Here is a 27,798-nt window from a genome sequence, read left to right as displayed (position 1 = left end):
CCCCAGTCTGTCCCAGTCTGTCCCAGTGTCCCCAGTGTGTCCCTGTGTCCCCAGTCTGTCCCTGTGTCCCAGTCTGTCCCTGTGTCCCCAGTCTGTCCCAGTGTGTCCCTGTGTCCCCAGTCTGTCCCTGTGTCCCCCAGTGTGTCCCTGTGTCCCAGTCTGTCCCAGTGTCCCCAGTGTGTCCCTGTGTCCCCAGTCTGTCCCTGTGTCCCCAGTCTGTCCCAGTGTGTCCCTGTGTCCCAGTCTGTCCCAGTGTCCCCAGTCTGTCCCTGTGTCCCTGTGTGTCCCAGTGTCCCCAGTGTGTCCCTGTGTGCAGGCCCAGCGCACCCCAGGCTCTGCTCCAGGCCCAGCCATGGCCCCAGAGCCACGGGCAGGGCCTGAGCCCAGGAGCTGCCCCTGCCCAGGAGGCAGAACTGCTGCCCTGGCAGTGCCAGCCCTGAGCAGATGGTGCAGGGGCTGTGCAGTGTCCCTGCCTGGGGACATTGCAGAGCTGTGAGCACACCCTGCTGTGCCCTGAGCTCTGTCTGAGCACCAGGTTTGGCCCTGCTGGAGCCCCTGTGGATCCTCCCAGCCTGACCCTGCCCAGGTTCTGTCCCTGGAGGTGCTGCAGGTGCCAGCCTGTGCTCTCTGCTGCAGCACAGCAGGACAGAGATGGTGACAGATCCGTGCTCTGTCCCTCCCAGCCACACCACAGACCTCAGCAGCCTTCCCAAGAAGAGCAGGGCCCAACAGCTTCCTCTGCAAGGCAGGGGGGTGGCAGGGCAGACTGTGCCATCCCCTGCATGCCCCGAGGGTCCCCTGGCACCCCGAGGGTCCCCACACTCCACGCACAGGGGGGTCCCTGGTGTCACCCCTGCCCTGGGGATGTGTCACTCCCTCCCTGCTGGAGCAGACACTGGGGAAAGGGAAGGAAGGCAGAAGCCTTGCCAGGCTCGTGCTGAATTCAGCTTCTGCTTTGCAGCAGCAGCCTGTGGTGAGTGCCTTTCCCCCTGAGCTGCACGCAGGGGTTTTATACCCACAGCACCCCCACACTGGCTCTGGGGCACTGCTGGGGTGGGGAAGGACCTGCAGGAGCTGGAGCTGGAGCAAGGCAATGCTCAGCCCTCACAGGGCAGGGACAGATTATCAGCATGGCATCAGGAGGGAGATATCAGCCTTGGCACCCCCAAGGTTTGGTAAGAGCTGAGGTGGGCAGCCCTGCTGGGGCTCTTGCAAGAGCTGTTGTGTTAAAAGCAGCTGGGCCAGGCTGTGCTGAAAGCTCAGGCTCCTTGCAGGAGGGAATCCCGTTGGATGCCCCTGTTCCATGCCAGCCCCGCTGCCATCCTGCCCCTCGGCTCACCCCACATCCCCCAGAAGTGGGATGCCAGCATTCCCAGCATCCCCACAGCACAAAGGTGTTGATCTTCCCAAAATTTCACCCTCAAGGGCCAGCCTCTGATTCCCATAATCAGCATGAATATTTTAGCTTGTTTTCCTCAGTCTAGCCCCAAGGAAGGCAGAGCCTGGCTGAGGGACAGGACCCAGCACAGCCAGGGCAGCGTCATGCCTGGAAGGGACAGGACAGAGGGTGGGACAGGGATGGGGACCGGAGGGCTGGCCCGGAGGAGGGACCGGCAGTGGGAGGCGCAGGCTGGGCGCTGCGGAGCCCGCGGCGGTTCCTGCACGGGACTGCCCTGGCATCCCCCCGGAGCCCAGAGGGCACTGCCACCCTCCGTGCTGCCCCAGCAGAGCCAGGACGCTGCCACCCACCCGCCGGAGCCGGCCCGGGGGGCTGCGGGCCGCCAGAGGTGAGCGACAACCGCGGGGGTGGCAGGAGAGGGATGGGACAGATTTGGGAAGGGCCAGGGCTGGGGCAGCCCGTGCTCACTGTGCCAGCTGGGCAGGGGTTGATAGGCACGGGGATGGTGCCCACCTGCACGCGAAGTGTCACTGCCCCAAAGGGCCACAGCACAGCACGACCCCAGAGCCCCAGGCACGGGGAGGTCTCAGGAGCCATCTCCTCACTGGAGAAGCCCCGGGCAGGGCAGGCAGCGGGCAGAGCTGGCCGCAGATCCCTCAGGGCGATACAGGCGTGGAAAAGGGGGAAATTGCCCCATTTGGGCCCCAGCTGCAGGGCAGAAGCGGGTACAGCCCTTTAACCCTGGGGCGCAGACACCCAGCCCACACTGCTGGGGGACATTGCTGTCCTGCCCTGACCTTTCTGTGTGTCACATCTCTGCCCTGCCTTTTCTGTGTGGGACATCTCTGCCATGCCCTGCCTTTTCTGTGAGGGACATCGCTGTCCTGCCCTGCCCTGCCCGGCCCTGCCAGGCCCTTTCTGTGTGGAACATTTTTGTCCTCCCTTGCCCTTTCTGTGAGGTTCATCGCTGCCCTGCTCTGACTTTTCTGTGAGGGACATTGCTGCCCTGCCAGGCCTTTTCTGTCGGTCCTGCACAGCCTGACAGCTGTCCTGTCCCCCTGTCCTCCTCCCCGTGGCTGTCCCTTCTCCTCCTCGCTGACAGCGTCCCCCACGTGCTGGCGGGGTCACGGCAGCCTGGCAGGGCACCCGGGCAGCCCCGGCCCGGGCACGGGGGCTCAGCGCGGCTCTCCCGGCTCTGTTCGGGACGCGGCTCGGCGGGAGGGGGCAGGGGATGCGTGGGAGCGTGCAGGCAGCAGGAAGGAAGCCCGAGCCGAACAATAGAGGGAAATGGAGGAACTGGAAAAAGAGCCAGTGGCAGCACAGTCAGCACAGATGGTTTAGCGCGGAGCTGCGTGATTCATGGGAAAAGGCCCTCAGCGGGCTCTGTCCCGGGCTGTGCCGCGGAGTCACCTCGGGCTCAGCGTCCCTGGTGGCACCCGAGCCTGCCCGTGCCTCCGCAGCGATGTGCGGGTGTGTGTGTGTGTGGGTGGGTGGGAGTCTGTCCCCCCTCTGTCTGTCCGTGAGTCATGCTGACCTCTCCCATGCCCTCGCCAGCAGTGAGAGAGACAGATTATGGTCTGGCCCTTCCGGCCGCAGAGCCCTCCCCTGTGCGCTGGCCGGCACAGGAGCTCATCATCCATCCCCGGGGAGGGGCCGCGGCTCCCCCGCTATCTGCCCGGCCCCCACCCCGCGGCTCTGCCCGCCCGCCGGCCCCGCGGAGTCCCGGAGCTCGGCATCCAACCCGGCCCCGCGGAGCGTCCCGGAGCTCGGTATCGAACCCGGCCTCGCGGAGCGTCCCGGAGCTCGGCATCCATCCCAGCCCCGCGGAGCGTCCCGGAGCTCGGTATCTGCCCCAGCCCCACTCCCCGTGAGCCTCAGTCCCTGCCCGGGCTCGGGTCACGGCTCCGGCAGCCCCGGGGAGTGCTGTAGAGCTGGGGATCAGCAGGACTGGGGCTCCCGAAGCTGGGAGTGGGAGGTGAGCGGCTGCGGGACGGCGCTTCCCTCTGCCCTCTGTGTGGGCACCTCTGTGAGCATCCAGCCCTCCCAGCCGCGGGATCCGCGCCCTTCACGGCATCTGAACCCACCCCCTTTCCCTCCCTGCCGCCTCCTGAGCCCCTCTCTCCCCTCCTCGCACAGATGATGGGCTGAGCATCCGTCCGGAGGCACCCCAGGGCCATGAGCTCCCCGTGCGGGCCTGACTCGGATATCGCAGACTGGCTGGCCAGCATCCACCTGGAGCGGTACCGGGATGTCTTCAAGCAGCACGGATACCACGTGGCCAGAGATGCCACCTCTCTGGACAGCCACCACCTGCAGCAGATCGGCATCACCGCCACCGGGCACCGCAAGCGCATCCTCACCCTGGCGCAGCAGACTCGGCTGCTGAGCCAACCCCGGGGCACAGCTGCGGCAGGAGACCCCCATTGCCAAGGCACGGAGGTGCTGGATGCCCCCCAGGAGGGCAAGGATGCCATGAGAGCAGAGCCGGGAGCGACCAGCGACGCCTTAGGGACGCAGCCGCGTGTCCCCGTGCCCGGCCAGGCACCGCCTGCAGACAAGGACGCTGCTCCTGCCGCCCCGAAGCCCGTTCCCAAGCCCAGGACGGTGTTCCCTCGCTCAAAGGCGGAGCAGGGATCGGTGCCCGCGCCCCTGGCACGCCCCACGGTGCCAGCGCACAGCGCGGGCAGCGAGCGGGCACCATCAGCCTTTGTGGTACTCGAGGGCTTCGTGCCAGGGGAGAGCTCCACGGATTTGGAGAGCCCGGAGGCGGCTCCGGGGGCAGCCGTGACCATGGGTGCCATCGCGTCCCGGCTGCGAGGGCGGGACAGCGCTCGGGAGGACACACGGCCATCCCCCAGCCACGGACAGAGCCTGGACACAGCGGAGGACAGACAGACATGCCCCCCGTCCGTGCCCAGCGTGCCCCCGCGGCACAGGCACAGGGCGCCGGCAGCCGAGCCCGGTCCTGGCAGTGCCCAGGAGGCTGCCCCGGGCAGGGGGGACCCCTCGCCGAGCCCGCGGGCACCCCCTGAGCCGGGCTCGGGGCAGCCCCGGCTGCAGATGGTCTCCAATGTCATCTACGAGGGACTCGAGCGCCCGGCGGCGGCCGCGGAGGAGCCGCGAGGGGAGGACGGGCCCCGGGGCGAGGGGGTCCCGCCGCCCCCCGCCCCCTGCCCGCAGGAGCAGCCCCGGCCGGAGGACAGGTCTGGGTGAGCCGAGGCTGCCCCTCAGCGCTGAGGGAGGGGGCAGGGCAGGCAGAGATGGGGGTGCAGAGAGCCCCCAGCCCCGGGACTAGAAGGGACAGAGCAGGCAGAGATGAGGGTGCAGAGACCCCCCAGCCCCAGGACACCCCCCAGAGCTGGCCCTGCTGCCCCCAGGTGCTCACCAGCCCCTTTCAGCACCCTCCCCATGCCTTCCCCGGCAGCTGGGATCCCTCTGGGATGACAGCACAGCCCTGGGCCCCCCGATGGCTCCTGCTGGATGCAGGGAGGGGCTGCTGCCCTTTCTGTGCCCCTCTGGCAGCAGGGCTGGGGGTCCCCGGCATGCTGAGGGGTGGCTGAGTGAGGTTCTGGGGCTGGGAATGAGGTGGGAGATGTCAGAGGGGGGAGATGCTGCGGTGGGAAATGCCCCACAGTGCCAGAAAACATCCCAGCAGTGCCAGGGTGGGAAGAGAAGGGAGCAAGGGGGGCACTGGGAGCAGGGAGGGGACGCTGCACATTCCAGGGGACAAAGCCGGGCTCGGCAGCAGCCAGAGCGGACAGCACGGCCCCAGTCCATAACCCCTGTCCTGTTTCCCTGCAGTCCTGGCTGGCCCGGGGCCCTGCCCCCCATCCCACAGAGACCCAGCGGCAAGCCAGGTGAGCCCCGGGGCACAGCAGGGACCGAGGTGTGCCCGGAAAGGGGAGGGGGTCACCCACAGCCCCTGCATGCCCCCCAGCCCTGCCCCTGCCTCACCGAGGGTGGCCACTCCATGAACAGCCCAGCCCCTGTGCCACTGTGTCACTGTGTCACACTCCCTGCGTGTTGGGGGCTCTGTGGTGGGCTCGGGGGTCCCTCCCAAGGGCTGGCACTCTGCCTCCCCTCTGATGCTTTCCCTCCCTCTCTGCCCACAGAGGGGAACGAGCCCCCCATCACCCCCTACAGTGAGACCATCTTCGGCCATGTGGGGCTGCCCCGGGAAACAAAGGTGAGGGGACACTGAGGGGGTGGTGGCTGTCCCCTGCTGTCACCCTGCATCCCAGAGTCAGGAGCTGCAGCTGGTAAGGCCACGGTGCCCAGCAGTGCCCAGGAAAGGTTCTTCCCCCAGAGGGTGCTGGCACTGCCCAGGCTGCCCAGGGAATGGGGGTTTAGCACGGCTTCCCAAGGAATGGGGATGGATGCAGCAGCTCCACCAGCCCAGCAGGCACAGAGATGTCCTGGCAGGAGTTCCACAGTGCTGGGAATGCTGGAGGGCACAGGGAGGGAGCAGCTGGGCTGGGTGTGCAGCAGGATTTAGGATTGGGGATCTGCCTGGCTTCCTTTTGCTGCCTGTGAAGGTGGGAAGAAGGTGATGCCAGGGGTTTGGAGACATGTGGTGGTGGCCTGTGTGACATTCCCCAAAGCAGGGGAGCCCCAGCCTTTGTGCCATCCCACAGGACTAGCTGAGCCTCGGGCTGCTGGTGGCCATGGGGCTCCTGAGCACTCCCAGAGAGGCAAACCCCAACAGCCCTGGGTGCCCCAGAGCTGGGCTGCCAGAGCTCCAGGAGCCTTTGGGCACCAGGGATGCACAGGGGGGATTGCTGGGGGTCTGGGCAGGGACAGGGGCTGGGCTGGATGTGTCCCTCCAGCTCAGCACATTCTGTGGTTTTGGGTCAGGGTCACAGGTGAGCCCCTGCACTGCAGGCCAGGCAGGCTCAGGGGATCTGGCATGTGGCACAGGGCACAGGGGACAGGAGCTGTGACCATTCTCTCCTCCCAGGGTGTTGGCAGCTCCTCTGAGCAGAGCTACGAGGCCGTGTCCGAGCTGGAGCTGGAGCAGGAAGGCTGCAGGTAGGGATCAGGATCCCCTGTAAGCTGGGGACAGGGGACAGGGCACAGCCTTGGGGACAGCCTGAGAGGGGACAGGGCACAGCCCTGGGGACAGCCTGGGATTTACCCCACAGCAGAGCTGATCAGGAGCTCTGGGATGGTGTCAGCAGAAGAGCTGATGTGTTTGGAGATGAGAGGAGCTGTGCTGGTGGGAGAATTCTGGGGGCACAGCCCTGGGGACAGCCTGACAGGGGACAGCCCTCAGGGGACAGAGCACAGCCCTGGGGACAGCCTGAGGGGGAATGGGGGTTTTACCCCACGTCAGAGCTGATCAGGAGCCTCTGGAATGGTGTCAGCAGCCTCCAGAAGGGCTGATGGGTTTGGAGATGAGAGGAGCTGTGCTGGTGGGAGATTTCTGAGAGGGGGCACAGCAGGGGCAGCACCAGGGGCAGTGCACACTGCACATCCAGAGGAACCTTGTTTGGCCTCTGGGAACTGGGAAACACCATGGAGGACAGGGATTACTCGGAAATTAGCTGGCTCCAAGCTCTGGGTGAGGGGTTGTGCAATCCCTGAGGGCTCCAGCAGCACCAGATCATCATCTGCTGCTGCTCATGCACTCTGTGGTGGAAGACAGCAAAATTGTGATGGGCACCTTTAAAACACTTTTGAAATGTACTTTCCATAACTCCTGATAGCATCTCAGAAAGAGGAAGGAAAGCTGCTCTTCCCATTTCGGATGGGGAGGGTTCCTTTTCCTGTGTTGCTCAGTGAGGAGGAGGTGAAGCTGCAGCTCTGTGGCCTCCAGCCCTGCTGTGGCCTTGCTGGCCAGTGCCTGTCCCTGTCCTGCCTTTCTGCCCAGCCTGGGGACACTCCTAGTGCCTCTCGTGCCCTGGGTGTGTGGCACCGTGGTGGCACCTGATCCATGGCACAGATCACAGCCATGGATGGGGAACGGCAAAGTTTTCCACCCTGTGACATTGCACACTTCTAATCAACTACACACCCATAATCCCAGTGCTATTAATCAATTTTGGAAGCCTTTTCCATGGCCTCAGGTCACATGCAGTGCTTTCCTGGGGATCAGAGTGTGTCTGCACAGAAAGTCAAAAATTCTCAGGATCCAGAGCTCCAGCACCTGGGAACTGGAGTTTTGCACACAGAAATACTGAAATAGGAATACAGAAATACTGAAATCTCCTGTGGAGCCTCTGAACCAGCTCAGAGAGGAGCTGGGCACTGACCTGGCTGCATCCAGGGGCTTCCAGGGATTTGGGATTCAGAACACCCCAAGGGAACTGGCCAGGCACTGGCAGCTGTGGGGTTTTGCTGAGAGGAGGCAGGATGTGGCCATTAGCACTGTCAGGGACAGCAGTTCAGGTTTTTCCTCCCAGCCCAAGCAGGGCTGGGGTGTGGAGAGTGGAACAGGAGACAGAAAAGCTCTGAGACCCTTTTGCAGAAGGAGGTGAGGGTTTCTGCTCCGGAGTGGATGTAGATTGTTATAGGGATTAGGCTGATTAAGAGGGAGGTTTTGACTGTGTTTGTAATTGTCAGACTCCCAGACTCCATCATCCCACCCCAGCCCCACTGGTCCCAGCCCATTCCCTGGAGCAGAGCTGTGGGGTCCAAGGGGCTGCTGGGGGGCTCTGTTGCCTCTGTGGGACCTCCTGACCCTCCCCTGCAGCACTGCTGCTTCTCCAGTCCTCATCCTTGTGTCACTGCGGAAGACCAGCCATCCTCTGCAGCCCACCCATCCACTTTGGGTCATGGGAAATATTTCCCAGTCCCAACCCCCAGAGGGGCCCTTCTGCCCCTTTTCCTACCTGTGGTAGCTCCTCTTGCTGTGTTCTGGAGGAGCTTTGTCTGGCCCACGCTGCTCCCTGGCTTGGGGTGTACAGTGCCAGTGTCAGGGGTGAGCAGAGCCACCTCACCTGCAAGAAAATATCCCCAGAAAGAGGGAGAGGAATGCACAATTCCTGCAAACTGGGAGCTGAGGGTGCAGCAGGTGGGATTTACCTGCTCTGAGCCTGAGCACCTGCATCCACGCTGGTGATGCTCAGCCCCCCGAAACGCTGGTGCCTGCTATAGCCCCAGCAGGACAGAGAGGTGGCACAGCAGTGTCCCTGTCACCCCACGGAGCTCAGGGCACTGGGTCACACTCACCAGGCACCAAGGGTGGGCTTTGCTTGCCCTGACAGATGCTCAGAGCCCTCTGTCTCTTTGCAACTTCACTGACTGTAAGACTCAGCTCAGGGAGGGGCTGCCGTGGATTTTTTCCCGTTTTCCTCTTTTCCTGCCCCATTCCGTGGGTCTGCCTCCCTCTCAGCCCTGGCACTCAAGGCTGCTGTCCCTCTGTCTGTGACTCAGAGTCCTCCAGCCACACCGTTGATCCCTGTCCAGTCCCTCCTGAAGCATCTGCAGACAAGGCTGGGATTCCAGCCAGATGAGTCACCGTGCCAAGGCTCTGTTGTGCTAATTAAACAGCGATTTTCCTTGTGCTCCGAGCCTCGAGGCCAGCCAGGGCCATTCCTTGTCTTTCCTGGAGCCACACGGGGCCGTTTTCCCTCTCCATCCTCTCCTCAGCCCCAGCACTATCCCGTTTCTCTGAGCAGACCCAGCTGGGGTGGCTCCAGCATCTTCCCAGGTAGATTTTGGATTTTGGGCTTGCTCCTGTCCCATGTGGACCAGGGACAGCTGATCCTCAGAAGGTGCCTGTCCAGGGCCTGTCCTAGGATGAGGCAGTGCCCAAATCCAGGTGTTGGGAGAGTTTAGGAGTGTTTGGGATCCTCCTCCTGATCCTGAACTTCTCATGATCTTACACTGGAGACACTTTCACACATTCTGTGGGTTTGTTCTCCAAAATTATCTCCATCTCCAAGGAGGATTCCTATAGCTCATCTGCTCCTCTCCCACGTGCTTCTGCCCTTGCTCCTTGGCTTTGTCTGATGTCCCCTCTTGGGTTGCTGTTGGTAATTGCTGCCCCGAGATGTGCAGGATGTCTCTGTTTCGGCCCGTGCGGCTGAAGAACGAGTCAGAGCTCTTCAGTTTTCGGTCTTGAGGTTGTTTATTAATTCTTATCTATAAAATTTTCTTTCTGCCCAGCCAAGATCTGCTCAGCAGGGCAGCCACAGGCACTCTGACCGCCCCCGAGGTAGTGTTGTCTTTTTATACTACAAACTACGTATAACATATTTACACTTAATTCCCAATACCTAACACCTATGTTAGACAGTGCACTTATATCCTAAACCAATCCCAAAGTGCCAACATCACTGCAGAAAATGGAGAACAAGAAGAACAAGAAGAAAGGCTGGACACGCCCAAGTTCCTCCATCTTGTCCCCATAAAAGCCCCATACCAAAAATCCTAAAATCTACATTTTCACCCTGTGATCACTTTGTTATTATACTATTTAAATTTCTGTGACTTTCATGTCCTCATACAAGGCTGGTAATTTGCTCCAGGGATCAAAATCAAATCCCCAGGTGTTCTGGGCTGTGTGCCAGGGTCTCCAAGCCCCCCAGCGGGGTCCTGGCAACTCTGGACACCCGGAGGGATGCACTGAGTTCTGACAGTCACCCAGCTCCTGAGGCTGAGGCAGTGATGGCCAAGAGAGTCCTTCCAGCTCTCATGACCCTGCCCCATCATCCACCCTGTCCCCTGGAGATGCCCAGTTTGCTCAGGTGCTCCTCACACAGAAGCTGGGACAAGTCTTGGATCATCCTTGTTGCCTTTTTAGGAGCCCCCTCTTCACCCTGGCATTGGATTCCCCAGGGGAATTTGGTGGGATGCTCTCCTGTGGGTGTTGGGGTGTCCCAGGAATGTCTTCCTCCCATCACCATTGCACCTGGGCCGGCCCCTGTGACCTCCTGGGACTGTCAGACATTTTCCAGCACATTTCCTTTCCAGGGAAATAAAAACGCCTGGCTGAGAGGGTTGATGGGAAGGGGCAGGCTTTGCAGTTTATTTTTATAATTTCCTTTTATTGTTATGGCTGGAGAGCCCCAGCAGGACTGGCTGGGGGTTTAGCATGGCTTCCCAAGGAATGGGGATGGATGCAGCAGCTCCACCAGCCCAGCAGGCACAGAGATGTCCTGGCAGGAGTTCCACAGTTCTGGGAATGCTGGAGGGCACAGGGAGGGAGCAGCTGGGCTGGGTGTGTAGCAGGATTTAGCATTGGGAATCTGCCTGGCTTCCTTTTGCTGCCTGTGAAGGGGGACAGGAGGTGATGCCAGGTGTGGTGGTGGCCTGTGTGACATTCCCCAAAGCAGGGGAGCCCCAGCCTTTGTGCCATCCCACAGGACTAGCTGAGCCTCGGGCTGCTGGTGGCCACAGGGCTCCTGAGCACTCCCAGAGAGGCAAACCCCAACAGCCCTGGGTGCCCCAGGCAGGCCAGGCTGAGGCCAGGAGCAGTGCCAGATGTCCCAGACAGGGTGGCATTGCCCAGGAGCAGTGCCAGATGTCCCAGACAGAGTGGCATTGCCCAGGAGCAGTGCCATGTGTCCCCAGATGGGGTGGCATTGCCCAGGAGCAGTGCCAGGTGTCCCCAGTTGGGGTGGCATTTCCCAGGAGCAGTGCCAGGTGTCCCAAGTCGGGGTGGCATTGCCCAGGAGCATGCTGTGCTGCGCTGCCCAGGCAGGAGCAGTGCCAGGTGTCCCAGACGGGGTGGCATTGCAGTGGTGTCCCCAGACGGGGTGGCATTGCCCAGGAGCAGTGCCAGGTGTCCCCAGACATTGCCCAGGTCCAGGCTGTGGTGCCCAGCTCCCTGCCAGCCCCTCTTGGCACAGGACCAGCAGCGAGTGCAGCAGCGAGGGCCGCAGTGAGGATGAGGAGGGCCGCAGCCGGCTCATCGAGCGCATCGCCCACAGCGACACCGAGGGCTATTCCACGGTGGAGGCGCCGCGGGCGCAGGGCTCCCCGTTCAGCCTGCCCGCACACCTGTACCCTGACGAGCTCCAGGACGACCTGACCATCTCCCCGTACGCCAGCTTCACCTCGCTGTGCGAGCCACGGCCCACCATGCTCAGCGGCTGGCTGGACAAGCTGTCCCCTCAGGGGTACGTGGGGCTGGTGTGGGGTCACAACTTGGCTGGACAAGCTGTCCCCTCAGGGGTACATGGGATGGCGTGGAGTCACAGTGGGCTTTGGGTTGGGAAGGACCTGAAGACTGTGGGAATTTTTCGTCACTCGGGGTCACCAATGGTGGTGGTGTTCACAGGGGTCCCAGGAAGAGGAAGGAGATGAGGATCTGACTCCAGGTTTCAGAAGGAATTAATTCTTTATTTATATATATAATATATATAATATATTATATATATTATATATATTATATATATTATATATATTATGTATATTATATATATTATATATATTATATATTTATTATATATTTATTATATAGTTATATATATTTATTTATATATTTAAATATTTATAATTGTTACAATTATTTGTATATTTAATATATTTATTATATATTAAATATATTTGTAATTATTATAATTATTTATATATTTAAATATTTATATTTATTTATTATTATTTCTATATTTCAGAAGGAATTTATTATTTCATGATATATATTATATTAAAACTATGCTAAAAAAATAGAAAAAAAGGATTTCATCAGAAGGCTTGAAAGGAAGGCAGAGAATGGAATGATAACAAAAGCTCCTGACTCTCAGAGAGTCCAAGCCAGCTGACTGTGATTGGCCATTATTTAGAAACGATCAACATGGGCCCATCACAGATGCACCTGTTGCATTCCACAGCAGCCGATAACCATTGTTTACATTTTGTTCCTGAGGTCTCTCAGCTCCTCAGGAGAAAAAATCCTAAGGAAAGGATTTTTCATAAAATATGTCTGTGACATTAAGATAATCTCGTTCCACACCATGCTATGGGCAGGGACACCTTGCACTATCCCAGTTTGCTCCCAGCCCTGTCCAACTGGCCTGGAGCACCTGAAGGGATGGGGCAGCCCCTGTAGGTAAAGCCCCCTTGTGCAAGGTGAGGTGGCTGCACTGGTGGTCCCTTGGAAGAGGAACCTTTTGAGTGCCTCTCTGTGCGGCCATGCCTGGGAGAAGGAAGGATCTATGAGGGGCACTCATCCTCTTCCCAACAGTTTTTCTGCCATCCCAACAGGAACTATGTCTTCCAGAGGCGCTACGTCCGTTTCGATGGGAAGAACCTGATGTACTCCAGCAGTGAGAAGGTACCGACGGCACAGCAGGGCAGGGTGGGGAGGCTGAACCTCGACAGCACCTGGGGAGCTGCCACATCCCCTTGGCCTGCCCTTATCCTTCTGGAAGGAGCCAGCAGTGCTCTGCCATCACCAGGGTGGAGCAGCTGATGCCAGGCAGGCTCCCAGCACAGCCTCAGCCATGGGGAGCCCAGGATAGCAAGGGTCCCTCTGCCAACAGGGAGCAGGGAAGGGGAGGTCCTGCTGGAAATAGGATCCCAGCCATGGATCCACCCCTTCCTGAACCCCCAGCACTCCCCTGGCTGCTGGCGCCCGCAGGCTGCACCAGCAGAGCACCTGGGGGTGTGGAGGATGTGCCAGGTCATGGAGGTGCCCTGTGGGAAGGGCAAAGGGGGTAACCCCACCTGGGGCTCGTTCCAGGAGCCCTATCCCAAAGGAGTGATCCCACTGTCTGTGATTGAAATGGCTCGTTCCACCAAGGACAACAAGTTCCAGGTCATCACCAGCCATCGGATCTTTGTCTTCCGTGCTGAGAACGAGGGTGAGTGAAAACATGGGCCAGGGCCCACCAGCCCTAAGGAGCCATCCCTGCCTCCCTTCTCCAGGCAGAGCACCCTACAGGCAGCTCTCACCCCATCCCCAAAACATGCCCTGCCTCCCTGCCTGCCCTCTGGGTGCTCTGCTCCGTGCCAGGGCTGTGGGAAGGGCTCAGCCCCGCTCCCTCCTGCCTGCCCCCCAGCCCAGAGGAATGAGTGGTGCTCCACGCTGCAGAAGAAGGTGATGGAGCAGCGCCTGGTGGGGTCCCGGCCCCGGCCTGCCAACACTGCCCACTGCCAGAAGTCAGGAACCCTGGAGTTGAAGGGCCACAAGTCCAAGGTTTTCGCAGCCCTGAGCCTGCCTGAGATGTGGCTGTACAAGAGCGAGCAGGTTTGTGGCCAGACCCCCACGTGGGATGAGAGGGGTGGAGGGAGCTGAGCCAAGGCTGGTGCCAAAGGGAGAGCACAGAGGAAATGGGTGGGCAGGAAAAGGGGAATGGCAGAGCAAGAAGCTGGAGATCCTACCCAGGGCAGCAGGGGTGGGTACCAGGAGTGGACCCCCCTCCCAACCTTCTCACTATCACCAAATCATCATCATCTCCACCAGGCATTTTGGTCTTGATCACACTAAGCATCCCAACCCATCCCAGGGCAGCTGCATCAATGGCAGCAAACACACCTGCTGCAAGGGGCACCCACAGGGAGAGCTGGCCCCTGTCACCTCCCACACTGCTGCTCCTGCTGCTGCCCACAGAACACCTCACTTCCTTCCTGCTTAATTTTCTTAGCACCCCTGGTTTTATTTCCATCACTTCACTTGCAGGTGCCTGCTGTGCACTTAGCAGCATCAGCTCTGAGGAGTTGGCTCAGTTTGATACTTGTTTTGAGAGTGTCCCTGACTTGAATCCCCCAAAAAAAGGGACCTGGTGTCTTGGTTTGAAAAGCCAGGTGTTTGTTAAGGAAGGCAGAAGGCTCCCTGAAATGGAAAACGTAAACCCCCTCCCTCTGAATTATTGTAATTTTGAAATTAAGGCAAAGATATGGAAGCAGGAATAACAGTTCTTTATTAGGGAAGAAAAATAAAATAAAATAAAATAAAATAAAATAAAATAAAATAAAATAAAATAAAATAAAATAAAATAAAATAAAATAAACAATGCAGTAATACAAACCAACACTGCCAGAGTGAGAGCATGCCCTGCCCCCTGTGTGTCAGGGGGTGTCCCAGCCCCATCCCATGGGGGCTCAGCCCTCCTGCAGTGCCAGCTGTGGCTCTGCTGCAGCAGGGATCCTGCACAAGGGGGGAGTTTTCCTCTGCAGCTCCAGGGCTGCTGCAGATGGGCCTGGGCTCCCTCTGGCCATGCAGGGCAGCAGAAAGCTGCTCCTCTGGCAATGCAGGGGGCAAAGGCTGCTGTGCTGTGCCAGGCCCAGATTGGATCCAGGTAGGAATGCTTGGCTCCTCCCCTGGGCGCAGCATCTCCCCATGGGATGCTGGAACTGGATCAGCCCTGCAGGGACACTCAGTGGCCATGGACAGCAGAGATCTCCTGGAGGGAGGATTGGCTGGGGGAGACATAAAGGAAACTTAATAATAAGATTAAGTTATTGAATGAACAGAAGATAACTGCTCCAGCTCTAATGGATGGGAAACAGAATACACACCCCCAAACCACATCTTGCAGCCCAGGACACCTGGGTATCCATATTTCAGGGTTGTGGGCAGAAGCTGCCTTTCATTTGAAGGTGTTTGCAGGGTGCTTTATGTCAGGTGAGAGGTGGCTGAGGGAGTAGCAGGAGTTTGTCCATGCAAAGCAGGGATGGGGTGCTGGTGGTGCCATGGCTGCAGCCCCAAGTCGTGCCCAGGGTGGTGCCCAGCAGAACCAACAGCGCTGTCACCCTGAATTGCAGTTCTTCAAGATGGGCATTGCCATGTTCTTCATCGAGATGCGCGGTTCCACCATCCGCGAGGCCAAGAGCCGCAGCTTCGAGCTCATCACCCCCTCCAAAACGTTCAGGTATGCTGGGATTCAGGGGATGGGCAGGGAGGAGCAGCCTGGGGCTTGGCTGGGCACTGGTGGCTGCAGCCCCTGAGCTCGGGCTGTGCTGTGCTCCCAGCTTCGTGGCTGAGTCAGAGCGGGAGAAGCGGGAGTGGATGGAGGCGCTGCAGGAGGCCATCGCCGAGATGCTCTACGACTACGAGGTGGCAGAGAAGATCTGGTCCAACAAAACCAACAAACACTGTGCTGACTGCTGTGCTCAGAGTCCTGACTGGGCATCCATCAACCTCTGTGTGGTGATTTGCAAGCAGTGTGCAGGTGAGACAGCTCCTGGGGGGCACAGGGTGTGGGCTGGGCTGGCCTGGGCAGGCATGGTCTGCCTGGGATGTGGGCATAACTTGGGGCTCAGTTCCCTGGCAGGATCAAGGGGTGCTGACTCTCCTGCTCCTTGCAGGGCAGCACCGCAGCCTGGGCTCCAACATTTCCAAGGTGCAAAGCCTGAAGCTGGACACCAGCGTCTGGTCCAATGAAATCGTGCAGGTGAGACACTTGGGGATGTAATGAAATCATGCAGGTGAGACACTCAGGAATGCAAGGAAATCATGCAGGTGAGACGCTCAGGGGCACAATGAAATCGTGCAAGCAAGACACTCAGGTCCAATGAAATAGTGCAGATGAGGCATTTGGGGGTGCAATGAAATCATACAGGTGAGGCACTCAGGGGTGCAGTGAAATCATGCAGATGGGGCAGGAGTGCAATGAAATCATGCAAGTTGGACAGTCGTAGGTGCAATGAAATCCTGCAGGTGAGACACTCAGGGGTGCAATGAAATTGTGTAGGTGAGGCACTTGGGGTGCAATGAAATCATGCAAGTAGTAAGCTCAGGGGTGCAATGAAATTGTGCAGGTGAAGCACTCAGGGTGCAATTAAATCATACAGTTGAGGCACTCAGGTGCAATGAAATCATGCAGGTAATAAGCTCAGGGGTGCAATGAAATTGTGCAGGTAAGGCACTTGGGGGTGCAATGAAATCATGCAGGTGATACACTCGGGGGTGCAATTAAATCATGTATGTAAGGTACTCAGGGGTGCAATGAAATCATGAAGGTCAGGCACTCAGACCAGGGCATCCTGTGCTCAGGGCCCAGGCTGCTCCTGGCAGGCAGCATCCGCACAGCCCCCCTCAGGATGCAGGAACACTGGGAATGCTGCTCCTCCTGCTGACTCTGGGGCTCGCCATGACCACGGGACTCTCCCACAGCTCTTCATCGTGCTGGGAAATGACCGAGCCAACCGGTTCTGGGCCGCCAGGCTCCCCGCCAGCGAGGCCATCACCCCGGAGAGCAGCGCCGAGCAGAGACGGGAATTCATCGCCCGCAAGTACCGGGAGGGCCGGTACCGCCTGCCCCACCCTCACTACGGGACTCAGGAGGAGGTGCTGCAGGTAGGGGACACCTCCAGGGACTGGAGCCACCCCAGAGCTGCTGGCCTGAGGTGCCAGCCCCTCCTGCCTGGCTGCGTGTGCTCGCTCCTTCATGCCAGGCACATTTTGGGAGGTTGTGCCCTGGTTTGGCTGCCTTGGGGCATCACTGGGGTCTCCATGAGCCAGGGTGGGATCCCTAAATGTGGCTGTTTCACCCCAGGCGCTGTGCTCTGCAGTGGCAGGACCAGCCCTGCTCAAGACCATCCTGCAGTTCTTCTCATCCTCGGAGGCTGCCCTGGCCTCTGACCCTGCTGCCAGCGAGGCGGCCCCGGGGGCCGACCTCTGGTGGGGACCAGAGAGCAAAAGGCCCAGGAACCTTTCAGGTAAAGAGGGGCCTTGAGCTCCATCTGGCTGTGGTGGAGGAAATTCCTGTTTGCTGCTGGCCCTGCCCCTCCTGGCATGGCCCAAGGCCGGGGACACTCAGGGTGTCCTGGCTACCTGGGGGACTCGCCCTGTTGAAGGATTCCTCTGGGATCTCTGATGAGCGGGTTCCTCTGGAGTCCCTTTTCAGAGAACCCCATGTCTGCACACCCCTTTGCCTACACCTGCATGAGGGGATCTCCCTCTGTAGCCACAATTAGGTGGGTTCCTGCTCCCCCCACCTCGGGTTGCTGTTGTTAATTGCTGCCCCGAGATGTGCAGGATGTCTCTGCTTCGGCCTGCGTGGCTGAGGAACGAGTCTGGACTCTTCACTTTTCGGTCTTGAGGTCGTTTATTAATTCTTATCTATAAAATTTTCTTTCTGCCCAGCCGAGATCTGCTCAGCAGGGCAGCCACAGGCACTCTGACTGTCCCCGAGGCAGTGTTGTCTTTTTATACTACAAACTACGTATAACATATTTACACTTAATTCCCAATACCTATCACCTATGTTAGACAGTGCACTTCTACTCTAGACCGATCCCAAAGTGCCAACATTACTGTAGAAAATGGAGAACAAGAAGAAGGAGAAAGGCTGGACACGCCCAGATTCCTCCATCTTGTCCCCATAACCCCCATACCAAAAATCCTAAAATCTACATTTTCACCCTGTGATCATTTTGTTATTACACTATTCAAACCTGTGTGACTTTCAAGTCCTCATACAAAGATGGCAACTTGCTCCAAGGGTCAAAATCAAATCCACAGGTGCTATGGGATGTGTGCCGGGGTCTCTGAGCCCCCTGAAGGGGTTCTCAACAACTCTGGACACCCAGAGGGATTCACTGAGTTCCGACACCCCCCCACCCTCTGTACTGTGTCCCACAGGGAGCCCCCGCACACAGGACCCGGGTCCCGAGGGTGTGTACAACGAGATCACCCAGCCAGTGACACACAGCGGGTACCTGTACCGGGCCACGGCCCCCCCAAAGCTCCCAGGGGCCAGGAAGAGCAAAGAGGGTGAGTGTGGGCACTGGGGAGGGCAGGCAGAGGTGCCCACCCCGGTGCCACTGAGCCACTGCTCCTGCAGACTTCCAGCGCACGTGGTGCTCCCTGGAGAGAGCCCTGCTCTTCTTCGAGACTGAGAAATGCACTGAGCCCCTGGGCCACGTTGACAGCGGGGATCTCCTCTCCCTGGGGGTCAACAGAGCCCACCAGGCACTCACCAGCCCCGGCCCCACGGAAAGGTACCCCTCGCCATGCCCCCAGTCCTGCCCAGAGAGCCTGGGGCACACAGACAGCAGGGCTGGGCTCCCTGCTCTGGCTCTGAGGGCAGGGTTGCCCTCACGGCTGCTTCATCCTCTGCAGGTTTCGCTTCACCCTTGAGCTCTTCCTCACTGGGGAGAAAGTGCAGCAGCTGGGAACTGATGGGCCTGAAACGCTGCAAGCCTGGGCCAGTGCCATCGGCAAGGTGAGCCAGCCCCAGCGTGTCCCCAGACTGTCCCTGCTCACCCACTGTGATTCCTCACAGCTCCCCATGCCCTTCATCCACTGTGGGAAGCCTCTCCTCCCTTTCCAGGGCTCCTGTCCTCCCTGGTGAGCTGCCCCCTGTGACTGTGTTCGCAGGGGCCTCAGGTTGAGGGAAGAGATGAGAATTTGACTCCATATTACAGAAGGCTTTATTTATTATTTTATGATATATATTACATTAAAACTACACTAAAAGAATAGAAGAAAAGGTTTCATCTCAGAAGGCTAGCTAAGCTAAGAATAGGAAGGAAAAGAATGATAACAAAGGCAGCTGCCTCAGGCTCTCTGTCTGAGCCAGCTGACTGTGATTGGCCATTAATTAGAAACAACCACATGAGACCAATCACAGATGCACCTGTTGCATTTCACAGCAGCAGATAATCAATGTTTACATTTTGTTCCTGAAGCCTCTCAGCTTCTCAGGAAGAAAAGTCCTGAGGAAAGGATTTTCATAAAAAGATATCTGCGACAGCCCCCATCCTCATGGGGGTCAGCCCTCGGGATTCTTCACCCCACTCATGTCCTGTTCCATCCCACAGTGGTTCACCCCCGTGAGCTGCCACTGCCTGCTGGGCTACGAGTTCCAGCGCGTGGGGCAGCTGCGCTACAAGTGCATGCTGAACCCCGAGCGCTGGCAGAGGGCCTTCTTCATCCTGCAGAAGAGCCACCTCTTCATCTGCCCTGCCGAGGAGGACGGGGCCGAGGACAGCATCAACCTGCGGCGGCTGCAGGAGCTCAGTGAGTGCCGGGAGCTCACAGGGCCAGGACGGGCACCATGGTGGCCCTGTGTGGCTCTGACTGCTCAGCTTCTCACCCAATGCAGGTCTGGTTCTCCCCACGGACACCCCGGAGAAGAAGGAGCTGCTGGTCCTGGTGGAGATGGGGAGGTGAGTCCTGGCCGTGGGGGTGATGGGGAGTGAGCCAAGCAACCTCGACTTGCTGCCCAGGGCAAAGGCACTTTGGGATGTGCTGGGACTCAGGTGTAGTGAGATGAGCTGAGACTCAAATGCAGTGTTCTCTTGGGGGTCAGTGCCTGTCAGCACAGACAGTCTGTAATTCTCAGTAGTAAGTGTTCCCACAGGGATGGGCCAACGCTGATCCCAAATCCCTGGTGGGGAAGTTACAGGGACAGCAGGGCTGTGACTGAGGGCCTTGCAGGGGTGTTTTGGTGGGGTAGGGTGTCCCTCAGCTCAGCCTGGATGGCCTTCACACCCTGTCACAGGCAGGAGGGATAACCTGCCCCTGGGACTACCCTCATTCCTTCTTTTCTGCCCTTGTTGTTCTCAGGACATTTTACCTGCAGGGCTTGTCGCGGGCAGACTCGGCAGCGTGGTACAGTGACATCCAGGCATCGGCAGGGGGCCGGGGCAACGCTCTGAGGGACCAGCAGCTGAGCAGGGCAGACATCCCCATCATCGTGGACTCCTGCATCGCCTTCATCACCCAGTACGGTGAGCCCAGCACGTCCCTGTGCTCTCCAGCACCTCAGGATGGCCAACAATCCAGGCAGAAGGCACCACTCCGGGGCCACCAGCTCCATGAGGGATTCTCTGAGCAGGACCCGGCCCCTGTGACCCCGTGTCCCTGTCCCAGGGCTGCGGCACGAGGGGATTTACCGCAAGAACGGCGCCAAGTCCCGGATCAAGGTACTGATGGAGGAGTTCCGGCGGGACGCCCGCAATGTCAAGCTGCGCATCAGCGACAACTTCATCGAGGATGTCACCGACGTGCTCAAGAGGTTCTTCAGGGAGCTGGAAGATCCCATCTTCACCCTGGAGCTGCACCCGCAGTGGAAGGAGGCTGCAGGTATCTCCTTCACCCAGCCCTGCTCTCCACTGGGTTCCCTGTGTAGGAGTGACGGGGTTAGGATGGTTGGGACGGACAGAGACGAGAGATCTCTGCAGCCAGGTCAGGAACTTGGGGTTTATTGCAAAGGGCCTGGATGCAGGGCCCTGCTGGGAGCTGCCAGCTGGAGCAGGACTGAGAGAAGAGAGGGGGAGAGAGGATGAGAGGGGAAGAGAATAAAAGGGTAAGAGAGTAAAAGGGGTAAGAGCATAAAGGGGTAAAAAAATAAACGGGGTAAGAGAGCAAAGTTCCCGTTACAATACCATAAATCTTCTTCTGTGTTGAATATTCTAATTCTCACTAACCAATCTAGTACAATATACAAATCCTATAGCATTTACATACAGCCTATAAGAATTACTACATTACCATACTGTGTTACATTTTAAACCCTAAAAACTCCTCTTTGGGCCCCTTCTGCCAAGCTGCAGGGTCTGCTCTGACCCTTGGAGCTGTCTGCAGGCAGAGGGTGTTGTTCCATCAAAAGGGGATTACCTTCAGCTGGCCACACCATTGTTTTCCAGTTGTTCAGTAACTGAGGTATCTCAAAGCTTGCTTTCATTTCAATCTCGCTTATAGTTTCCATATTCTCAAAATCTTTTGCCAGACAATCATATTTATAAGGCTTTCCTGTTTCATCTTCCCCAACACCCTGGGGCCAGTGTTCCTCTGGATGGGTTCTGGTGCCAGCCTGGGTGCTGTGTCACCTCTGGATCACTGGGTTCAGCCAGGATCTGGTTCTCCTCCCTCCAGAGATCTCCTCGAAGCCGCAGCGCTTGGAGCGGTACAAGGAGCTCATCCACCGCCTGCCTCGCCTCAACCACAAAACCCTGGCTGCGCTCATCGGGCACCTCTACCGGTCAGTGGGGCCCCCAGCCAGGGTCCCCATGTTCAGCCAGCCCTGGGGCATCTCCCTGCTGCCCAGGGAGTGCTGGCTCCTACCCCTAAGAGACAGGGAGGGCCCATGCCCTGCTCCACCCACACAGCTGGTGCTGGGACACCTTGAACATTCCCAAAGTCATCCTCCAGCAAGGGGGAGCAACAGGAGGGTTGGGACTAGGGAACACCACTCTGTAGGATGTAAATATCATGCAGTGCCCCAAAAAGACAGAAAACACTCAATTCCCATTGTGGGTCAGAGTTTGAGGTAGCACCCTTGTCTGGTTTGATGTCAGAGGGAAGTTCTCAAAACAGGAACTGCCCAGTTTGGAGTTCCCACTGCTGAGGGGCTGGGGACATCCAGGCTGTTTGTATGAGGCAGAGGAGGGTGGCTGGGGCTGAAACCTTGAGCAGGACCAGCCCCTCACCTGTGTGCTCCTTGTGCCAGGGTGCAGAAATGTGCAGACCTCAACCAGATGAGCACCAAGAACCTGTCGCTGCTCTTCGCACCCAGCCTCTTCCAGACCGACGGCAAAGGGGAGCACGAGGTCAAGGTGATGGAAGATCTCATTGACAACTATGTCAGCATCTTCAACGTAAGCAGGGGCCTGCAGCCCCCTCCATGCTGGCTCTGATCCCCTGGATCCCCCCACAGCCCCACCTCTGCCTCCCCCTGCATTCCTCCACCCTGGCCCTGTGTCCTCAAGCCTGATCCTGCTCCACGCTGACCCTGTGCACCCTTCCTGTGGCAGATTGATGAGGATCAGGTATCCCAGATGGATCTGGAGAACAGCCTGATCACCACCTGGAAGGACACCCAGGTACTGGGAATGTTCTTGTTGGCCCTCACCACATCAGGGACCCCTGGGCTGGGGGAATTGGCTGGAGGATGGGGACACTCCCAGGCTGCATGCCTTAGATCCACACTGTCCCATATCCTCATTTGGGAAGGGATGTTTGCTGCTATCTTATCCCCCTCTTATCTCTCCTGTGCCTGCCACCCTGAGGCTCCTCCCAGGGGAGGAGCAGCCCCAGTTTCCCAGGATACCATCTCCAGCCCCAGGAGGGTGGGATGTGCTCAGCACCCACACCAACACCTCACCAATGCCACCACTCTCCCCGCAGCTCTCCCAGGCAGGAGACCTCATCATTGAGGTGTACCTGGAGCAGAAGGTGTCCGACTGCTGCGTCACCCTGAAGGTGAGTCCCAGAGCAGGGCTGTGCCAGAGCACGTGGGGAGGGAGCTCCTGGCTCCCCTGGGACCCATCCTGCACCACCCAGTGCAGCTCCCCGTGTGTCTGGCCCCAGGTGTCCCCCACCATGACAGCAGAGGAACTGACCAACCAGGTGCTGGAGATGCGCAACGTGCCCGCCAGCCTGGACATCTGGCTGACCTTCGAGGCTCTGGAGAACGGGGAGCTGGGTGAGCACGGGGAGCTGGGTGAGCATGGGGAGCTGAGTGAGCATGGGGAGCTGGGTGAGCACGGGGAGCTGGGTGAGCACAGGGAGCTGGGTGAGAACGAGGAGCTGAGTGAGAACGAGGAGCTGAGTGAGCACGGGGAGCTGGGTGAGCATGGGGAGCTGGGTGAGCACGGGGAGCTGGGTGAGCATGGGGAACTGGGTGAGCATGGGGAGCTGAGTGAGCACAGCAAGCTGGGTGAGCACGGGGAGCTGGGTGAGCGCGGGGAGCTGGGTGAGCATGGGGAGCTGAGTGAGCATGGGGAGCTGGGTGAGCACGGGGAGCTGGGTGAGCATGGGGAACTGGGTGAGCATGGGGAGCTGAGTGAGCACAAGGAGCTGGGTGAGCACGGGGAGCTGGGTGAGCACAGGGCATGGCCCAGGGGGTGCTCCTGGCATGGCCAGGCTGGTGAGGGGCAGGCGTGGGGGACAGCGAGCCAAAACCACCTAGAACAAGAACCCACCAACCACAAACGAGTCTTTGCTACAACAGTATTCTAGCTCAACTATTCATCCTCTCAGCCTTCTCAGCCTCAGAGCTAAATACTCTTTTACATTGCATTCGAAGCTACCCTATTCCCCACCCTCATCCTCATCGCACGATGAGGGAACCAACCAGAACACCTAAATGCTGGCATTTATCTCCTATTTTATACACTCACCAGCTCACTCCCACTACTAATTGCTATCCTCCACCTGCACAATCAAATTGGCACACTATACTTCCCAGTACTCAAACTTTCACATCCTACATTAAACTCTTCTTGATCAGGCCTGGCCACAAGCCTAGCTCTTCTCCTAGCCTTTGTAGTTAAAGCCTCCCTATACAGCCTGCATCTGTGACTGCCTGAAGCCCATATAGAATCTCCCATTGCCAGTTCCATACTACTAGCAGCCCTGCTTCTAAAACTTGGAGGTTACGGTATTATATGAATCACAATCCTAGTAAACCCAACATCAAACTGCCTTTCTGGTGGTGGCAGAGGGGACAGGAGCTGGCACGGTGGTGAGAGTGTCCCTGTGTCCCCAGAGCGGCCCCTGCACCCCAAGGAGAAGGTGCTGGAGCAGGCCTTGCAGTGGTGCAAGCTCCCGGAGCCCAGCTCTGCGTACCTGCTGGTGAGGAAGGTGCCCATCGGCGAGGGCAGCTGTCTCTTCACAGGTAAGGCGGGCACAAAGGGACCCAGCCCCTCGGGGTGTCCCCAGAGGGGGACAGCTCTGCCTGAGCTTCCCCTTGCAGCCATCAGGGGCACATCACCGGTGGTTTTTGGATTGGGCAAGAGACAAAGATCTGACTCCATGTTTCAGAAGGTTTGATTTATTATTTTATGATATATATTACATTAAAACTATACTAAAAGAATAGAAGAAAAAGTTTTATCAGAAGGCTAGCTAAAATAGAATAAGAAAGAATAATAACAGAAGTTTGTGGCTTCGCTCTCTGTCCGAGCCAGCTGAGCTGTGATTAGCCATTAATTACAATCATCTAACATGAGCTAATCAAAGATCTACTTATTGCATTCCACAGCAGCAGATAATCATTGTTTACATTTTGTTCCTGAGGCCTCTCAGCTTCTTAAGAGGAAAACTCCTAAGGAAAGGATTTTTCATAAAAGATGTCTGCGACAGGGTGCCCCTGCAATGCCACCCTGCCAGCCCTCCTGACTGTTCTGTCCCCACACTGGGCAGGTGCCAAGCGTGAGACCCCCAAGTGTGGGCTGCTCAAGTGCCGGGAGGAGCCCTCCAAGCTGCTGGGGAACAAGTTCCAGGAGCGTTACTTCGTCATCCAGGACAGGAAGCTGCTGCTGCTCAAGGAGAAGAGGGTAGGGGGGTGCTGTGGGATGGATCTCAGCCCCAGGGGTGGCAGGAGGAGCCTGGGGACAGCAGCGGCACAGTGGGGGCTGTTCTCCTGGCAGGGAGGCTGGCACCAAGCCAGGCTGACCCACTGGATGTCCTTTCCCAGAGTGCCAAGCCAGAGCGTGAGTGGCCCCTGGACGCTGCCAAGGTTTACATGGGCATTAGGAAGAAGCTGAAGCCACCAGCTCAGTAAGTGGGACCTTCCCAGGCATGGCACTGGGGCAGATATCCACCCCTCAGTGCCTGCTCCTGGCACCCAAGCCCAGCTGCTGGGGTACACCTGGACCCAAAGCCTGTGCCTGTGGGGCGAGCTCAGCCCCCTGCCCACAGACCCCAGGCTGTGTCTGAGCTTGGCAGTGCTGCCCTACAGCCTTGTGTTCCTTTCCAGGTGGGGTTTCACGCTGACCCTGGACAAGCAGCAGCTGTGAGTACCTTCCCCTGCCATCCTGGGCCTGGGGGAGGTTGAGATCTGTCCCCAGTTTAGTAGGAGTGGAACAGCCAGGAGCAGTGGTACAAGGCCCTGGGGTCAGGGCAGAGCTGGGGCTATTCAGAGGCAGAGTGGTGCTGCCACTGTCCCTGGCACAGGATGGGAGCCAGGCTCCAGGAGCCACCCACGTCCCTGCCATGCAGCCTTCCTGCCTCCCCACCCACCCAGCACCCCTGGGTGGTGCTGGGTGCCCTAAAAGCTCCCACCTTGCCCTAAAGCAGCAATTTGGGCACACAGAGATGTTCAGAGGTTTAGCCCTGTAGGGCGTAGATGAACCTGAGAGCCTCAGGCTCACAGACAACGTGACAAGGGGACATGGGCCCCTCTGCCCCCACTCCCTGGCAGCTTCTCCACTGTTTGCTCTGCAGGTACCTGGTGTGCTCAGGGCAGGCTGAGCTGTGGGACTGGACCACCAGCATCCTCAAGGCTCAGGTGGGTGCAGGCTGGCAGTGCCACCCAGCTGGGCAGGGCCAGAAGGGGGCTGGCAGGGGGCTGGCAGGGCTGGCAGGGGGCTGGCAGGACCTGACCCCCATGCCCACCCTGTCCCTGTGCACAGCACGATGACCTGCGCCCCGTGGTGCTGCGCCGCCGCTCCTCCTCCGACCTGGCCAAGCAGAAATTCGGGACAATGCCACTGGTGCCCCTGCACGGGGACAGCACCGATGCCACCATGCTCTCTGCCAACCAGACCCTGGTAAAGCCCCTGCAGCTCCCCCTGCCCACAGGTGCTCCTGCACCCATCCTGGTCCTTGTACCCACCCCAGGACCCCGTGCCCACCGCCGGGCTGGAGAGGCTGGCGCACCGATGGTGCTGTGTGTGCTGTGTGCCATGCTCGTGTCCGTGTCCGTGCCCGTGTCCGTGGCAGCTCCTGCAGCCTCTGCCCTGCCCTGCCTGCCCAGGCAGCCGTGGCCCTGCTCTGTGCTCTCCGTGCTCACCCCTTGTCCGTCTCCTCTGTTTCTAGCGCCGCCTGCACACGCGAAGGACTTTGTCCATGTTCTTTGTAAGTACCTGCACACCTGGAGCACCTGCTGCTGGCTTTGCACTGTGCCAGGGCTCACCTGCAGCATCCCACGGGCACTCAGAGATGTGCCCACCTTGTGTGGCAGATGAGGGGGTGCCCACTGCTCTGCGTGTTCCCTTCCTGGGGATGAGGGTCCCTGCATGGTCCCAGTGTGGGCAAGCAAGGGGTCACCAGTCCAGCCCAGTTCCCAGAGCCTCTCTCCCCTTGGGCACACAGTGCCCATAGGGTATCAATGGAAGGAATGCGAGAAAAGAGGTTTAAGTGTGCCTTGCCATCAGGGTATTTCCAAAAAGGCCACGGAGCTGAACCTCATCTCTCCTGGCTTTGTGCTCTGCATGGGATCCACCTGCCCCCCGACCCTGGAACCAAGGGGTGCTGGGTTGGTGGCGTGGACCATTCCCAGGCAGAGACCAAAACTCCCCTTCCTCAGCCGTGGGGAAGAAAGGGCAGCAGTGCCTGAGCCGAGGCACCTGGTGGAGGGTGGGTGCCCTGCAGGTATCAGCCCCATGGCGAGGGACGAGGATCCCCAGGCAGTGCAGGGAGGGCAGGGTGAGGGGGGACGGAGGGGTACAGCTGAGCTGTGTGGGCAGTGCCCCTCACCCTGCCCCCTGCCCTCCCCAGCCCATGAAGGTCCACCAGGACTCTCTGGAGGAGCAGCAGGAGAAGGAGGCAGACACTGATCCTGTCTACGAGGAAGTGGGGAACTTCCCCGAGCTGGCGGCGCTGGACCTGGGGCAGGGGCTGCTGGCAGAGCTGGTGGCCGTGCCCCCCGTGGACAGGTCCAAGAAGCCATCCCCGTTCCCTGAGGAGCCCCCAGGCACTGCCTTGCGCTCCTCACTGCCTGCCAGCCCAGCCCAGAGGGTGACAGGGCCCTCTGTCACCAAAGCCGTGTCCCTCGAAAGGGGCTTGAACCTGGAGAGTAGCAAAGCCCCGAGCCCGGGGCTCAGACCCACAAAAACGTCCTCTCTGGAGAGGAACATGGAGCCTTCCCTGGCTCTGGGCAGGGACTGGGAGCAGGCAGCCACACCAGGGAGCAGCCCCACCACAGAGACCTCCCTGGAGCTGCCCAGGAAGAGGAGCCTGCAGCCTCCCTCTCCCATCAGTGACAAACTGATGCAGGAGCTCAGCAGTGTCATCCTCAGGAAGAGCGATGGCCAACCCCCGGGGCCTGGCCAGCCGGTGACATGACCCGCTGTGCCAAAGGGATGGCCACCAACCCAGGGTCAAGCCATGCCCGGTGGCAGCGATGATGGGTACCCCATGGCAGAGAGGATGGGTACCCCACACTCCCACATCGTGGAGCCTCCACCCTGCTCCTCCTCCTCATCCCACAGCCAGGCTGGGATCAGAACCGAAGGGACAAGTGGTGACCAGGATGTTGGGCCATGGTACCCCCTCAGGAAGGGCTGGGACTGCTGCCACCCACTGTGCCCTTGCTCATGGGTGGCACACCTGTCATGGAGCCCAGCATCAAGGGACACAAGTAAAGGGGAAACAAAGCAGGAATGTGGTGCCCGCATGTTTGGCAGCACCGTGCCAGGCAGGGGGCATGGGGTGCCTGCCAGCACGGGGGCACACAGCGTGTCCCCTCCAGCTCTGGGCCTGCAGGGCAGGGCCAGGACACCCAAGCCATCTCCCCTTCCCCTCCTTGCATCCACTGGGGCATAGTCTGGGGGGAAAGGGAGCGCAGCAGCAGCAGGGCTGGCCGTGTGTGCCTGGCGTTAGTCCTGGCGATGGA

General features: G+C 59.0%; 1 protein-coding gene across 1 annotated transcript; it reads left to right on the top strand.

Annotated features, from left to right (window-relative positions):
* Positions 1–1,763: 1,763 nt before the first annotated feature.
* ARAP3 (ArfGAP with RhoGAP domain, ankyrin repeat and PH domain 3) lies at positions 1,764–27,798 on the top strand. The gene is made up of 34 exons (XM_054287987.1): positions 1,764–1,787; positions 3,536–4,608; positions 5,201–5,256; positions 5,512–5,585; positions 6,357–6,427; positions 11,194–11,463; positions 12,551–12,620; positions 13,029–13,149; positions 13,348–13,535; positions 15,053–15,159; positions 15,260–15,459; positions 15,596–15,681; positions 16,404–16,586; positions 16,786–16,948; positions 17,874–18,005; positions 18,076–18,232; positions 18,354–18,456; positions 19,055–19,253; positions 19,339–19,402; positions 19,803–19,966; positions 20,109–20,321; positions 21,114–21,219; positions 21,688–21,835; positions 21,992–22,060; positions 22,365–22,439; positions 22,548–22,662; positions 23,728–23,856; positions 24,384–24,517; positions 24,658–24,740; positions 24,940–24,975; positions 25,407–25,470; positions 25,595–25,732; positions 26,001–26,039; positions 26,682–27,798. The coding sequence occupies exons 2-34, from the start codon at positions 3,575–3,577 to the stop codon at positions 27,246–27,248; spliced, it is 5,358 nt and encodes a 1,785-aa protein (XP_054143962.1). The 5' UTR covers positions 1,764–1,787; positions 3,536–3,574; the 3' UTR covers positions 27,249–27,798.

This window comes from Melozone crissalis, unplaced genomic scaffold (assembly GCF_028551555.1).
Source record: "Melozone crissalis strain CALT ecotype California unplaced genomic scaffold, PUWL_Pcris_2 ptg000061l_1, whole genome shotgun sequence".
Lineage (NCBI taxonomy): Eukaryota > Metazoa > Chordata > Aves > Passeriformes > Passerellidae > Melozone > Melozone crissalis.
This window is presented reverse-complemented; position numbering and strand designations above follow the sequence as displayed.

What these genes read in the sequence shown, in the direction of transcription:
- ARAP3 (XM_054287987.1), top strand. Translation starts at nt 3,575, where the DNA reads ATGAGCTCCCCGTGCGGGCCTGACTCGGATATCGCAGACTGGCTGGCC. An exon ending in GGCTGTACAAGAGCGAGCAG is followed by an intron (nt 13,536 to 15,052) that starts GTTTGTGGCCAG and finishes CCTGAATTGCAG; the next exon opens with TTCTTCAAGATGGGCATTGC. An exon ending in GCGGCGGCTGCAGGAGCTCA is followed by an intron (nt 19,254 to 19,338) that starts GTGAGTGCCGGG and finishes CACCCAATGCAG; the next exon opens with GTCTGGTTCTCCCCACGGAC.